At 40.2% G+C, this 13,539-nt stretch overlaps 2 protein-coding genes across 2 annotated transcripts; one reads left to right on the top strand and one right to left on the bottom strand.

Annotated features, from left to right (window-relative positions):
• Nucleotides 1-1,617: 1,617 nt before the first annotated feature.
• On the bottom strand, nucleotides 1,618-8,921 carry ube3b (ubiquitin protein ligase E3B). The gene is made up of 28 exons (XM_067609377.1): nucleotides 8,822-8,921; nucleotides 8,372-8,641; nucleotides 8,057-8,225; nucleotides 7,760-7,877; nucleotides 7,557-7,616; nucleotides 7,361-7,465; nucleotides 7,174-7,270; nucleotides 6,975-7,060; nucleotides 6,765-6,847; nucleotides 6,523-6,628; nucleotides 6,315-6,435; nucleotides 6,039-6,216; nucleotides 5,603-5,769; nucleotides 5,284-5,451; nucleotides 5,010-5,181; nucleotides 4,797-4,915; nucleotides 4,574-4,688; nucleotides 4,364-4,463; nucleotides 4,165-4,284; nucleotides 3,882-4,058; nucleotides 3,668-3,778; nucleotides 3,426-3,563; nucleotides 3,265-3,330; nucleotides 3,123-3,181; nucleotides 2,841-3,023; nucleotides 2,553-2,664; nucleotides 2,360-2,452; nucleotides 1,618-2,275 (listed from the first exon to the last, which is right to left on the bottom strand). Exons 3-28 carry the CDS (start codon nucleotides 8,215-8,217, stop codon nucleotides 2,084-2,086), a joined length of 3,207 nt encoding a protein of 1,068 aa, XP_067465478.1. The 5' UTR covers nucleotides 8,218-8,225; nucleotides 8,372-8,641; nucleotides 8,822-8,921; the 3' UTR covers nucleotides 1,618-2,083.
• A 216-nt stretch (nucleotides 8,922-9,137) lies between these two features.
• kctd10 (potassium channel tetramerization domain containing 10) lies at nucleotides 9,138-13,524 on the top strand. The gene is made up of 7 exons (XM_067609424.1): nucleotides 9,138-9,239; nucleotides 10,441-10,654; nucleotides 10,750-10,919; nucleotides 11,579-11,665; nucleotides 11,769-11,821; nucleotides 11,938-12,133; nucleotides 12,229-13,524. The coding sequence occupies exons 1-7, from the start codon at nucleotides 9,237-9,239 to the stop codon at nucleotides 12,445-12,447; spliced, it is 942 nt and encodes a 313-aa protein (XP_067465525.1). The 5' UTR covers nucleotides 9,138-9,236; the 3' UTR covers nucleotides 12,448-13,524.
• The last annotated feature ends 15 nt before the right edge of the window (nucleotides 13,525-13,539 follow it).

Here is a 13,539-nt window from a genome sequence, read left to right as displayed (position 1 = left end):
GACAGTATTTTCACATGAAGGGTGACAACATCTCCCAGGATAATTTTTATTTTATTTATTTTTTTTGTACTAAAAGAGTTGATTTTCAAAGTCAGCATCAGCAGTCAACTGGTACATTTAGCCAAATACTCTTTGACATCATTTAAAACTGATGAGGGACCTCATCACACGCAGGAGACAGACAAGCTTGTGAGGTATCGTTCATCTCTCTCTGCACACGACGCTCAAAATCCATCCGCAGCGTTTCTGATTAAAAGGAGAGCCGAAGCAACTCCTAACTGATTTGTCAAAGAATAGTAGTTTAATCTAATTAGTAGACTGCAGGTAAATTCAATACAACCAGTGTTATTTATATATAATTGTTGCATTTTCATTATGATCACTTTTTTTTTGTTGTTTTCACACAAGTTAGTGGCCATGATATTACTGGTTAGAAACATGGCATTAATGACCTGTATGTCCTATAGCCGGTGGTACTTACTAATAAAATTATCCATACTCATTCATGACAGAAAACATTTTTTTTTTGCATAATAAAGAACTTGGTAAAGATTTCTTTTAACACTTTCTTTGAAAGTTGCAGTCCACTTTCTGGTAAATGACTAAAACATCTCTTCCTTTACTCCATGACAGAACTGAACCCTGTGTAAGGTAATATTTAGGCTTATAAAGGTAACATTCACCCTCATGTCCCTTTTCCCCCCCAACAGCAGAAACGTGTGCAACATTTCCATCCAAGGGGAACATCAAATCAAGCAGTCACATTTGGTTGACGAACCAGTCCATGACATCATGTTGAGAGGTTTTTCTTTTTTGTTAAAAAAACAAACAAACCTCAAATTCTTTTCCACATGGCTTAAAAAGTCCACAGAGATCAGAAAGCATCTTGGTAAAAACCCTCCTTGGTTGTTGTAGTGGTAGTACAGTGGTTGGGTTTCTGCGCTGTCTTCTTGGCAGGAGCAGATAATAAGTCCAGCTCCCACTTCTATGGCTTGTTTCCAATATACGTGGTTGTTGGTTGCAGTTGAAATACAGTCAGACATGTGGTAGCAGGGAGGGTGGTGGGGTGGGGGGGATGCATGAGGCACTCAGCGTTATTCAAAAGGTGTAGTGAGAGTTTTACTAGTATTAAGTACAAAGACTAACATCATTGATTGACTTTCGAAGTGGAGGTCAAGCACAGACGTGTGACATGAACAGTCTCACGCCTGCTGTAGTGACAAAGCATTTTCCAGTTTTTTAATCCTTAAAGGTAAAAGATGCTAAAGCAATGACATCTTTTCTAGATCCAACAACAGCATCATCCAAATATTTTGTTCATGTCAAGAAATTCTTTGCTGCTTCACCACAAGTGAGGCAGATCTTAAGATTTTTCAGATATACCATAAAAACCAGTCATCGTGTCTCTCGGGTGACTGCAGTGTCTTTAAGTGGGGAGAAATGGAAAGAGGTCGACGCGATGTTCCTCGAAATGGGACGTAATGTAATCAACACAGGAACACTTTTAGGTGAGCCACTCCTCCTTTGTGGAGGTCGAACACAAGACATTGATTCATCTTCCATTTAGAAAAGATGCGTCATGTTCGGCAAAACATTTTAAGACTCATCCAATATCAGCTGAAAGTTGCTTGGATAATGGAGTCTTAGCTCGAAAGTGTATTAACAACGCATCGCTCGGTTTCACTCCAGTGAGTCAACCCACGTGTCTAATGGCTTGCATTGCATCTGTATTGCTTTCCAGTTCACTTAAAATGGGAGTGTTAGATCCATGAATGATTATGTTAAGCCTGAGAAACAGAGATCTAGCCACTGTTTATCTGTATTTCATCGAGTTAAATACATAACAAATTGGATTTTGGGAGTGGCAAAGGGAGATGCTAAAAATTAGATTGTGCTGCAAAAACAGCATGCAAAAACAGCATCCCCTTTTGGGCTGCAGTAGAGCATCCAGTTTTAAAAAGAGACCAAAGGAGAGTTTTGTAGGTCCTTTGTGATTCCTCCTTTGTTTTGTTGATGCCCCTCAGATGTGACGGTCCAGGTACGCAGAGGCTCCTCCTGTGCAGATTGTCCTTTTGCAACTGCGTTAGGAGAGCTCAAAGCCTGTGTTCATACTTATAGCGTAGCGCAGCTTGTCACGCAAGATGCTCTTCTTGCTGTAGTTGGGCAGCTTGAGCAGGTTGAAGCATGTAGATGAAGTGGGAAGTCGACCGCCAGGCTCCTTCTTGCGGATAGTGAAAAAGCCTCTGAGGACACTGCCGAGGGTGTCTCCGGTGTCCTAGTTACAGGAAATAGAAAATTTAATACAGACCATCAGTGCAATAAGCAGCATCAGTTTTCTCCCTTTTCTTTTTGTTCTTACCTGATCATCTGAAACTTCCACACAACGGATGGAGAAAGGTGGTTTGAGGTAGGCGAAACCTAGGAGAGGAGGCCTGGAGCAGCTGGTAACAAACTGTAAAAGGTACATGAAAATACAAAAGATTGTTAAACCACATTTGGGTCAGAAATTAAAAGCTTTTGGGAGTGAGAGTGCCAAATTTAAGAGAGTTTACTTTAAGGAACATAGCTCTCTCCTCAGCATTGAAGTCACTGGACAGGATGTCCCACAGCCAGATGATGACACGATGGCTGCTGTGAAAACCTCCGTAGTAGACCGTGTGTTTCCTGAGAAAGAGAAAGAGAAAGAGAAAGGCAACATTAATGAGCATCTTCAATTAATCTGTCTATACCCAGGAAGTGTAGATGAAATTTGACAGGTATATATCAACAAAACATTTTAGAAACTGTATTTTAAACACCAAAATCAGTATTAGAGACATGATGGAAGATGTTGCACATACTTGAGGTCATCTAAGTCAATCTCAGCATTGTCTCCTGAGACAAGACGCTGAACCTCAGGCGTGGAGAACATGTGCAACCACTCTGGGTTGATGATGCTGCGGAAGCCCCGAATGAAAGCTGCTGTTTGCTCCTTAATCTGTGTGTGCATCCGGAAGTGAGCCATGAGGTGGATGTAGCTGATCCTGCAGGGATTAGTGGAGATGAGGTCAGAGGATGATTTTAACTACAATCAACGACTACCCTTTTTTTTTTTTTTTCAAACTGGATATGAATTTACATACTTGTTTTCATTGGTGACAGGCATGGTCTTCCCTCCAGGTATCAACTCATGACAGACTAGCTGTAAGGGAACATACAAGGTATCTTAAAATCACAGAGAAATTTTAAACACTGTATTATATTTTCCATGTCTTCCATTCTTACCTGCCCCATAACATCTTCATCATAGGATAACGTCAGTCCTAGATCCCCTACATCTCCATCATATCGCTGAAAAACAAATATAAAACATCCATCAGTTATTAGAAATTGAACTGCAACGTGGAAAAAATAATAAAAACAGTCCAAGGGTAATTTTAAGCAACCTTAATGGAAGTGAGGTTTTTGTAAAACTCAGAATCCAGCGAGGGCAGCTCATCGATGGAGCTGTAGAAAGTGCTGTGGTGGTGACCCAAGACTTGACTGAGGAAGAAGGAGGCGAAAGGGACGTCCACAACAATGCCCTGAACACACACGGAAGTCACAAAGACACAAGATTTCAGATTTTAACAGTGTTCAGAGTAAGAGTGACCAATGAGAGCATTTCTTCAAAGAATGCAAACAATACCTCATATATAGCTTTCCCGAGCATCTTCCCCACAAACTCGAAAAGCTGCAAATGGTTCTCATGGATGTAGGATGTAGGTGAAGGATACAGCCTTTCATTTCCACTTGTAGTCTGTGGAAAAGACATACATGATACAGAAAAAGTATGGTCAGTGTGAACAGCAGAGGTGTGGCGTTTTTTTTAAAAAAAACGGCACACCATTATTCTGATTTACCTTGAACAGGTTGAGGGCAGGGTTGAACACTTTCTTAATGATCTCCTCTAGAAACTCTTTAAAGACGCCATCCTGATCGATACCGGCCTCGTCCACTCCCAGGTCATTGACAAACTTCACGCGAATGACGCCTTTTATAGAATTCACTGGTAAGCGGCGGAGCTGGTCATATCCATCCTTAGAAGAAGAAGATGCAAGCATTATTGTGGAACAACTCACATAGTGTAATACTTTAATATTTTACTATCATTAAAAAAATCCACCAGAGCACTTGACTCCATACCTCCAACATCCGTGAGCGACGAATGGTAATATGGGTGACGTGTGGCGAAGCAGAGCTCGTTTCTACCAATCCTAGATTTTCTTTTTCCTTTGTCACAATGTTCCTGAAGAGCAGCACCCTCTGAAATGAGCAGGAAAATAATCAGAAGACTGAAAATAATAATAACTCTTTGGTTTCAATGAAAGGATTCTTTGCTCACGTTTTTATGAGGAATAACATGCGGGATGTACTGCAGTAACAGCTGGGCTCTTTTCTTGCCTTTCTCCAGCTCTTGGAACAATAAGCTGGGCTTCAGGTCCCTGAATACAACAACAGGAAGATTTAAAGGTGAGCTTTACTACTTAATAACAAGGCAGTCAGAGCACTTATATCTTTAGGATATCAACAACTACTCAGAGTTTGGATTTACTTGCGTAACCAGTGGTCATCAGGGGTAAATCTTCGCCTGCAGTCCCGTTCGTAAAGCACCATCAACCAGCCGTGAACACTGTGGAATAACTCCAGTTTCTCTCCCTTTGCATTTTCTGTCAGACACAAATATTTGCTAAGTGAAATGGGACACAATACACTTTCTCTGACATGCAGGGAAGAAACACTCGTGTAATATGAGTTCAGTGTGGTCACACACTCACCTAAGATGCCATCCCATATCATTTTGTACACAAATGTGTTCAGAAATGATGAGATAGTGATGAGCTCTTCTATTTTGAAAGACGTCTGCTCTTCATAGACTTCAATGTCATCCAGAATTCTGCAATACATCAACAGTGTGTCATGAAAAAGTGCTGCTGCTGAGTGCACATTGCGTAACTTCTGCATGATACTTTAAAAACCACTGCAATTACGTGATGAGGTGCCGTGAGCAGTCACAGAAGAGCATGAGCATAGCCAGGAGCTGCTTGGACTCTTCGGTGTCATTGTTGAGACACTCCATGAAGAGTTTGAGGCCTCCCTGAGGACCGAGCTCACAGATGAAAGCCCACAGCTTAGGCAGGAGATCATCCAGATGTGTCAGACCTGCAGACAAAAGAGAACATACAGCGTCAAATTCAGCAGTGAATCTTCTAGGATTTGTTTCCAGAATATGATTGAGTAAGATTAGCAAACTTTGGCACTGACCGGTGAGTATCTGGAGTCGTATTTGTGTCAGTGTAGACAGAGCACCCTGATAGAGCACACAGATGCTGCACACCTTCTGAACTTCAGCTGAGTCGACTCGCTTTCCCCCAACTGGCTTCAAGATATTTCGTACAGAAGCGGACTTCTGAAATGCTCGCTTGAAGAGGTCTGTCAAAACACAGACACAAAGTAGCAGAAGTTTTATTGTTTTAGGTAAAGAGCTACTCAAGAGCCTTCAAATGTTTTACAGATGTTAACACATGTAACACATTATATTCATTAATTAAACTGATAAAAAAAGTTTAGATTTATAACTCACTTTTAACTGGTAGATTGTTTTGTGACGTGCTAGGTTGTGGGGGTGAGGGAGCGGGCTCCTGACTCTCCAGCTTTTTAGAGAGAACGTCACTAAAGAGCGTCCGAATGATGGAAACACCCCACAGGTACTGAAGCTGTTTAGTGACCAGCGGCATTGATTCATTCAGACTACGGAGCACAGGAGACAGAGGGGACAAAGGGGAGATAAAGTCAGACCAAGGCAAAGTGAGAAACTGCAAAATGTGATTTAAAAAGCATAAAACATAAAGAAAACTTAGTATACAGTCTACACAGGTGGCATGTTTTTTGTCATTAATAATGAGTGTTTTATCAGAGAAATTACAACAAGGGCTCCCACATTTCCTTTGTTTGTATATGTTGGTATGGTACATTTTCAGGGTAAACTCATTCAAGTAAACAGCATCTCTTTCACTCACCCATAGTCTACAGTCTGGGAGAACCAGCCCAAGACAGGGTGCCAGTGTGTGAGGTTGGACTTCTTTTGGGATACATATCTCTGGCAGTAGGACAGCATGTCAGTCAGGTCCTTGACAAAATGATTGGCCTCCTCTTCTAGGACTTTCACATTAAGGTAGCCCAAGTGAGTCAGGTTGCCTGAAACACATGAGAAAGACAGAGGACATAATGATTCACTCATCCATATACAACTGCATCAGCTCTATTAAAGTGCAAGCTCATGTCAAATACTATACCAAGTAAGCAGAGTGTGTGGCTGCCCTCGAGACACACACAGATGTCTAAACAATGCTCCTCGTGACTGAGAAACAGAATGAACTTTCGGAGCAGGTCATGTGTCTGGATCAATGCCATACACTGTCAAAAGAGAGCAGATATTAAAATTTAGTCTAAAAAAAATTCAACTATGCTAAAATAACAAGTTGTATGTGACTGAGTTTTTACCTCTGGAGTAAGCACACTGAGGTGGGAGACGACTGCTGGAACCGACATGATGTGAATGAGGAATGATCTCAGCAGGTTATCAGAGAAGTGAGCAGCAATGACTGGCCTGAGAAATGTATTAGATTGAGTTAAAGGGGTGGTGAATGAGCAAATAAACATATAGAGCAAAACAATTGAAGTATAGTAAAACTGATATCATTCTTTTTTTTTTTTTAGACAGAAGTTAACCTTAAGTTAATCACCTTAATGACAAAGTGAAGATAGCTGTGAGACTGCCTTTGGAGAGAGACGGTTTAGAACGAGCCAAGCCATTGGTCAGCAAGATCTAAACAAGAAAAACAAAAATGACACAGGAGTTTTAATAACATGACAGCCAGCAGAAAAGAAGAAAACAGGTGTCACCATAGATTATTACATCTACAATTAAGAAAGTGTGAGCTGTAATACAGAACCTGCAGTATCGAATAGAATCCCTTTAGATTGAGATGACCCATGATATTCTCACAAATCCTCATCAAAGCAGGTCTGAGAGCTTCACCTAAAATATAAAATAACAAGGGGGAAATATTGTGTTTTTCTTTGCAAAAACCATGTCCTGCAACGACAAAAGATGCGTTTACAATAACACCTTCCACTCGGCACAAGACTCACCCTTCCCTCTGACTATCCGCCATGTCAAAGTGTCTGTGAAGGTCACCAGCATGGTGAGGTACAGCGTTACCAATTTGTTGTCCTGAAGGATGTCAGGCTGCAAATCAGAAAATAGAAAGTGATATGTACAATTTATCTAACGCAATGAATGTCAAAACACATTTCCCAGCTTCAAAACAAGACTAACCTTTAAATTTTTCAGTAACTGACAGCAGGTCCACAGCACATCTTTTATCTGTTTAAGCCAGGGAATGGTGAGGTCCTTGGAGAGAGCCAACGACACATACCAGACCTGAGAGCCACAACAGAGGACAGTCACTGACACACAAATCTCATATTAAAAAATGTTTGGTATGTTGGAAGGTATGAACGTATGTACTCACTTTAGGTTCATTTTCAGCCTCCATGCTGGCAAGAATAGCCCGACAGAGCTTCTCAAACCTCTGTGTGATACACAAAATCAGAGTCACTTAAATCCAACAGCCTGAGACAAGTTCTTTACACAACCTCCAATGAGAGCAAGTACAAAAAAACAACTAACTTGTACTATTTCTCTACTAATAAATGCGCAAAACTGGCGACTCACCGTCTTGTCCTCCTGGCAATAAATGAATAGTAATTTCCGGGCAATTTTGAAAATTGAAAGTGCATTTCTTTTTGATGTCCCACTTTCAGAGGCTTGAAAATAGTCATCAACCTCTTTCCTGGTGAGACACAGAAAGAAAACATGGAGACACAGTTACACAAACTAAAAAAATAAAGCTGGATAGTAAATGAATTGATGAGTAATTAACCATTTTCCACAAACACACTGAACTCTTGCAACAATCAAAGGTGATTGGTGATTGTGCAAGGGAGAAAAAAAAAAGGTATTGGAGACCACCTTATTTGCTTCTGGAGTCTGCAGCGACAGAGAAATCTCCTGACCAGGGCTTGGATGTTGATTGCTGCTCTCTCCTTCTCCTTCAACCCCTTCCTCTCCTCCCTGGCCTGCCTGGCTTTGTCCAGGAACTCTGACTTGGAGCTTTGAGGTACACTAAACATTGTGTACCCTAGGAAAAGAAGAATTTAAACCACTTTACTACTGTGTTATAGAATGTAAACGTACACATTTGATAGGGGTCTAATTAGAGCGATTATTTTTTACTTTATGAGGGATTGTAACAATGATAACACAGCAATCCTCACAGCAACTTACCTGCGATATTCCTCGAGTGAAAGATGTAGTCTGGGCCTGGAGGCTCACCTGGCGCTATACCTCCACAGTCATGTCTTTAAGGTGAAGACTAACTTGCCATTTCTCTGGATCAGCGGGCGATCACAGTAAAGATGGAGCTGGGATAGTTAGCACACAGGGCTAGTTCACCGCAACTCGGCTGGACACTGTCTCAGGAAGGATCTTGTCACGTTGATTCAGCGATGTTTATCATCATCGCGGGGTTAGGTTTGGTCCTCTGCCAATGACAACCTCAAAAACAAGGGGAACATACCGTTTCGAAATGTAAACAATGAGAGAAGATCCGCACACAGACTGCAGCCATTAATCCCCTGTGTCGCATTAAATGAGTCCGGGTAGTGTTTGTCTTCACCAAGAAATCATTATATGAAAGTTTTTGATGATAGAATTTCTCTAATATCCCAAAATTACCTCTGATCACGGTGTTAAGAGAGGAACTTTGTATTTCTGGTGGTGGATAAAGCTTTCGTCCAGTGTGTTGGGTGGGTGGAGGGAGGGGGCTGTTATCACGGTTACTCCTTCAGCAGCGGAAATGTGCAGGCTAAAGGCTAACGTAATTAAAGTCATTTTCTATAATATAATGATTAAACACAGAAAGGCACAAAGTGGGGTGAAGTTGGGTGCTGTACTGATATGTATACCTCATTTCTTTGGCTTCCAACGCTCAGCTTTCAACATTTAAACAAAATAATGTTGACTGTCCCTTTAAACGGAGCACAGGAAAATGACGTAATTTTAATAACTGCGCAGCAGTTGCACCGGAAGGAAGTGGGTGTTAGCTGACGGACGTTAGCAAGCTACAATTACGAAGTCTGCTGCGTTTTCTATGGTAAATATGATTATGTTTTATTAAAAGCCTATTACTAACACCTTGCTAACGTTATGTGGAGAAAGTTTTTTAATAGTCAATGTCATAATATGTGTACATTTTGCCAGATGTATGATAATATAAGTAACTTAAGTAAATGCTAGCTAGCTCGTTAGCCTTCCCAGCTAAAATCAAATTACCAGCTACTTTATTGGATTGAGGGATCAAGTTCAACGTTTTATTTTATACGGAGAAAAGAACACTAGCTAATGATCAGTCGTATACGTTTAATAAATCTCATAAATAGTGTTTTTGAAAAGGATGCCGTGTGGCATTGTCTTTGAATTGTCTCTGATTCAACTTCTTTATCGTTTTAAATGATGATATCATGGTAACGTGAACAGATGTACTAAGTAAATCAGAACATTCACGCTTAAAACTGGACAAAAAGTAAAAAAAAACAGGGAAGGACTACAAAATATTATCTGAAACAAACGAGTGTAGAACCTGAGCAGACCGAGTAGAGGATTTTTTGTTTCTCATTGACATGTTTTAAATGAGATGTCAATACAGAGGAGCAAGTTATGTCTGCGTTTTGTGTTTTATTACATGTTTTAACATGTAACAAATTAATTATATACTCTGTATATATATTAAATCATACTTAAGTAAAAGAACACACGTATTAGCAGCAGAATGTACCTAAAGTATTAAAGTAAAGATGCTTTTTTCATCCCTCTGACTCATATTGTCATATATGACATCATCAGTTATAAATACTGAAGCATCAGCGTGTTACTGTTGTAGCTGCTGGAGGTGGAGCTAGTTTGACCCACTTTATACAGTTAGCTGGTTTAGGCCAGTGGTTCCCAACCTAGGGGTCAGGCCCTCTAAAGGGCCACCAGATCAATTTGAGGGGTTGTGAGATGATTAGTGGGAGTAGAAAGAAGAAAAAACAAAGTTCTGATACACAAATCTGTTTTCAGTTCTGGACTTTTTCTTTAATCTTGATTTTTGGTGAAATATTGGATAATTTGAACATTTACTGAAATTAAACCATGTGAGAAGTTTAGAGGAAAAATTTACTATTTGGTGGAGCTGTTAACAAGTCATAGACATCTGAAATGTGACCTCGACTACACACTGCTTTTTGTGAAACATCAAAAGCCAAAAAGTTTGGATCTTTAATAATGCTTTTGTGTTTTTTCTTATTCTGTTCCAGGAAGAGATGTCAGGAGAGAGTGTTGTGAGCTCGGCAGTGCCGGCAGCTACAACCCGGACCACATCCTTCAAGGGTTCCAGCCCCAGTTCCAAATATGTCAAGTTAAATGTGGGTGGGGCACTTTACTACACTACAATGCAAACACTAACCAAACAGGATACAATGCTCAAAGCCATGTTCAGTGGCAGGATGGAGGTCCTCACAGACAGTGAAGGTGAGCTGCTGGTGAAAGCTTTTGTCCTGGTCTGCCCTGTACTAGCTGTGACTGTGAGGTATCACTAACTAATGAATCACTGCTAATATCCATAGGTTGGATTTTGATTGATCGTTGTGGGAAACATTTTGGAACAATCCTGAACTACCTTAGAGACGGTGCAGTGCCGCTCCCAGACAGCCGACGAGAAACAGAGGAGCTGCTTGCTGAGGCCAAGTATTACCTTGTCCAAGGCCTAGCTGATGAATGCACAGCTGCCTTGCAGGTACCGTCATCGTCATCATCATCATCATCATCATCATCATCATCATTATCAAAGGGCTGTCCAATAGGCAGGGCATTATATCAATGCTAAATCTACCATATCATCAGAATTTTTACTGATTACTATGTCAGATTTCTTTGAAATAAATTCTGAAATATTAAACCTTTATTTCACCTTAAAATTTATATTTTTACAGTTTTATTTTAAGCAGACTGGCCGATACATTTCAGACTTTTTTCAATTAGATATTTCCCACCTTGTTTAATATTGAGAGATTTCATTATTTTTATTTTCATATATTTTTTTTACTTAAATCTTTTATATTTTGAATATTTAAAATGACTTATTGGATAAGATGTGCAAAAGTGTGGGTGAAAATCAGATACAGTTTATTGCTGTTTTTTAACTACTACAAGAAACATAAAATCTGTGTGAAAATCATTTTAAATCTGCTCTTTTCAAAACAATCTCACCATTTTTTGGTGACAGTAACTAAAACAACGAGCCTTTAGGTATTGAAGAGGTGGGGCGTTGCACATCCTGTATTATGTTTGCTCCTCCTTCCACCAGGTGGCGTCCTACCTCTTATACATGTTACAGATTTTGCAGATTAAACTTGGAAAAAATTAAAATGGAAAAAAAATTCCTTTGTCCTTCAGAACAAAGAAACGTATGAACCCCTTTGTAAAGTGCCTCTGATGACATCGTCTAAGGAAGAGCAGAAGCTTATTGCAACCTCGAATAAGGTTTGTTATGTTGTTTTTTTTTTACATGTGTTACATTTCATTGTTCAATATCGAGAAATTTGGAGATTTTTATTTTAATCTACAAAATCCTTTGTCTTCACAGCCTACTGTCAAACTGCTGTATAACAGAAGCAACAATAAGTATTCATATACCAGGTAAAGTCCTTTTCAATTAGCAGCTAGCGTGTCAATTTAAACATGTAGCACAATATGGTGAAATCATGCAAGTTGTCTCAATAAATGGCCTTCCTGTTACTTTTTTCTCCCCTCAGCAATTCTGATGACAACATGCTGAAAAATATAGAGCTGTTCGACAAGCTCTCATTGCGGTTCAACGGTCGTGTACTGTTCATCAAAGATGTGATTGGAGATGAGATCTGTTGTTGGTCATTTTATGGCCAGGGTCGTAAGATTGCTGAAGTATGCTGCACCTCCATTGTTTATGCCACTGAAAAAAAGCAGACCAAGGTAAATATGTCTCTACTTTACAGAGTTCTTTGCTGTTGTGTAGAGCTGTATTGTTTAAATCTCTCTAATATCTCGTGAACCACTCTATATACTAGGTGGAATTCCCCGAGGCACGGATCTATGAAGAGACCCTGAACATCCTCCTGTACGAGTCCCATGATGGGAGGGGTCCAGACAATGCCCTGTTGGAGGCAACAGGGGGTGCCGCAGGACGGTCCCACCATCTGGATGAGGACGAGGAGAGGGAACGAATTGAACGAGTTCGTAGGATTCACATCAAACGCCCCGATGACCGCACACACCACCACCAGTGACCTTCCTCCCTCGACCCGTCAGCCTGTGTCTCTGACCCCAGACAGTCTTTGCACCACGCTCGTGCCTTACAATACCCAGCGCCTCTCCGTCTCACTTCCACTCTTATTTTACCAGCTTTCTCCAGGAGACTACTATGAGACGAGTGTCATACAATAGTGTGTAGTGGTGAAGTGATTTTGTGTGTGTTTGTCTGTGCACTTGTCATCTCTGTTGTGTGGTCTGACAGGCTGTAGTGTTTCCTTCTATGTTTGTTAGTCTTAATAACTTCTATCACTGTTTTCTGCTGGCATGCAGAAGCCCATAATCACATATGTTTGCGCTCAGCAGTGCAGGTGACCACAGTCTAATCTGAGTGTATGAAGAAGAAGAGTATTGTCTGTATGAATATGTTATATGGAGTTCTAACTACATTACATCCAGGAGAGCAAGAATTATATGACTTAAGCAGCTAAAAATTTCTGTACATAATTTTTGCTTCTCCTTACTGTGGCTCTGACGGGTCCATTGTGAGGTTATCAGTGGATGAACCAGGTGTTATACATGATGGGGCCACATGGTGGCACTGTTTTATTCCTAAAAGATATTACCAAGGCTGTTGTGAAGCCAGCAGATAATAGAAATTAAACCTTTTTAAAATTTTAACCATTTTTGATACACTTCATAGGTGGAAGCAACATTTCAAAGTAGTGCTTCTGCCATATTTAGTTTTAACATTTATTCAGTTTCCCTTCACTCCACAAAATAATCATTTTCTATGGAGGGAACTTGAGCTGTGACCTGAGGTGTTAAATGTACTTGGGTGATTGAATGATGGATGCCGAGGTTGAAGTGAATGACTGTAACCAGAGATCTCTCCTGGCAGGAAGGGAATCCTGTCTACAAGCTTTTAACAGGGAGAGAAATTAGACCTGTCCTTCATCGCTACATTCATCAAAGAATGTACTGTTTGCACACAATAGGTTTGAGTTGATATGTTTAACAATCACAGTATTTGTAGGCCTGTTGTACAGAAGTGAACATATATGTATGTTTTATATTTATACATACTTTATCACAAATAAATTTCTACAAACATTGTTCTGTTCTGTTTT

This window comes from Thunnus thynnus, chromosome 2 (assembly GCF_963924715.1).
Source record: "Thunnus thynnus chromosome 2, fThuThy2.1, whole genome shotgun sequence".
Taxonomy (NCBI): domain Eukaryota; kingdom Metazoa; phylum Chordata; class Actinopteri; order Scombriformes; family Scombridae; genus Thunnus; species Thunnus thynnus.
Note: the sequence above shows the minus strand (reverse complement) of the source record. Positions and strands in the feature narration are given on the sequence as shown.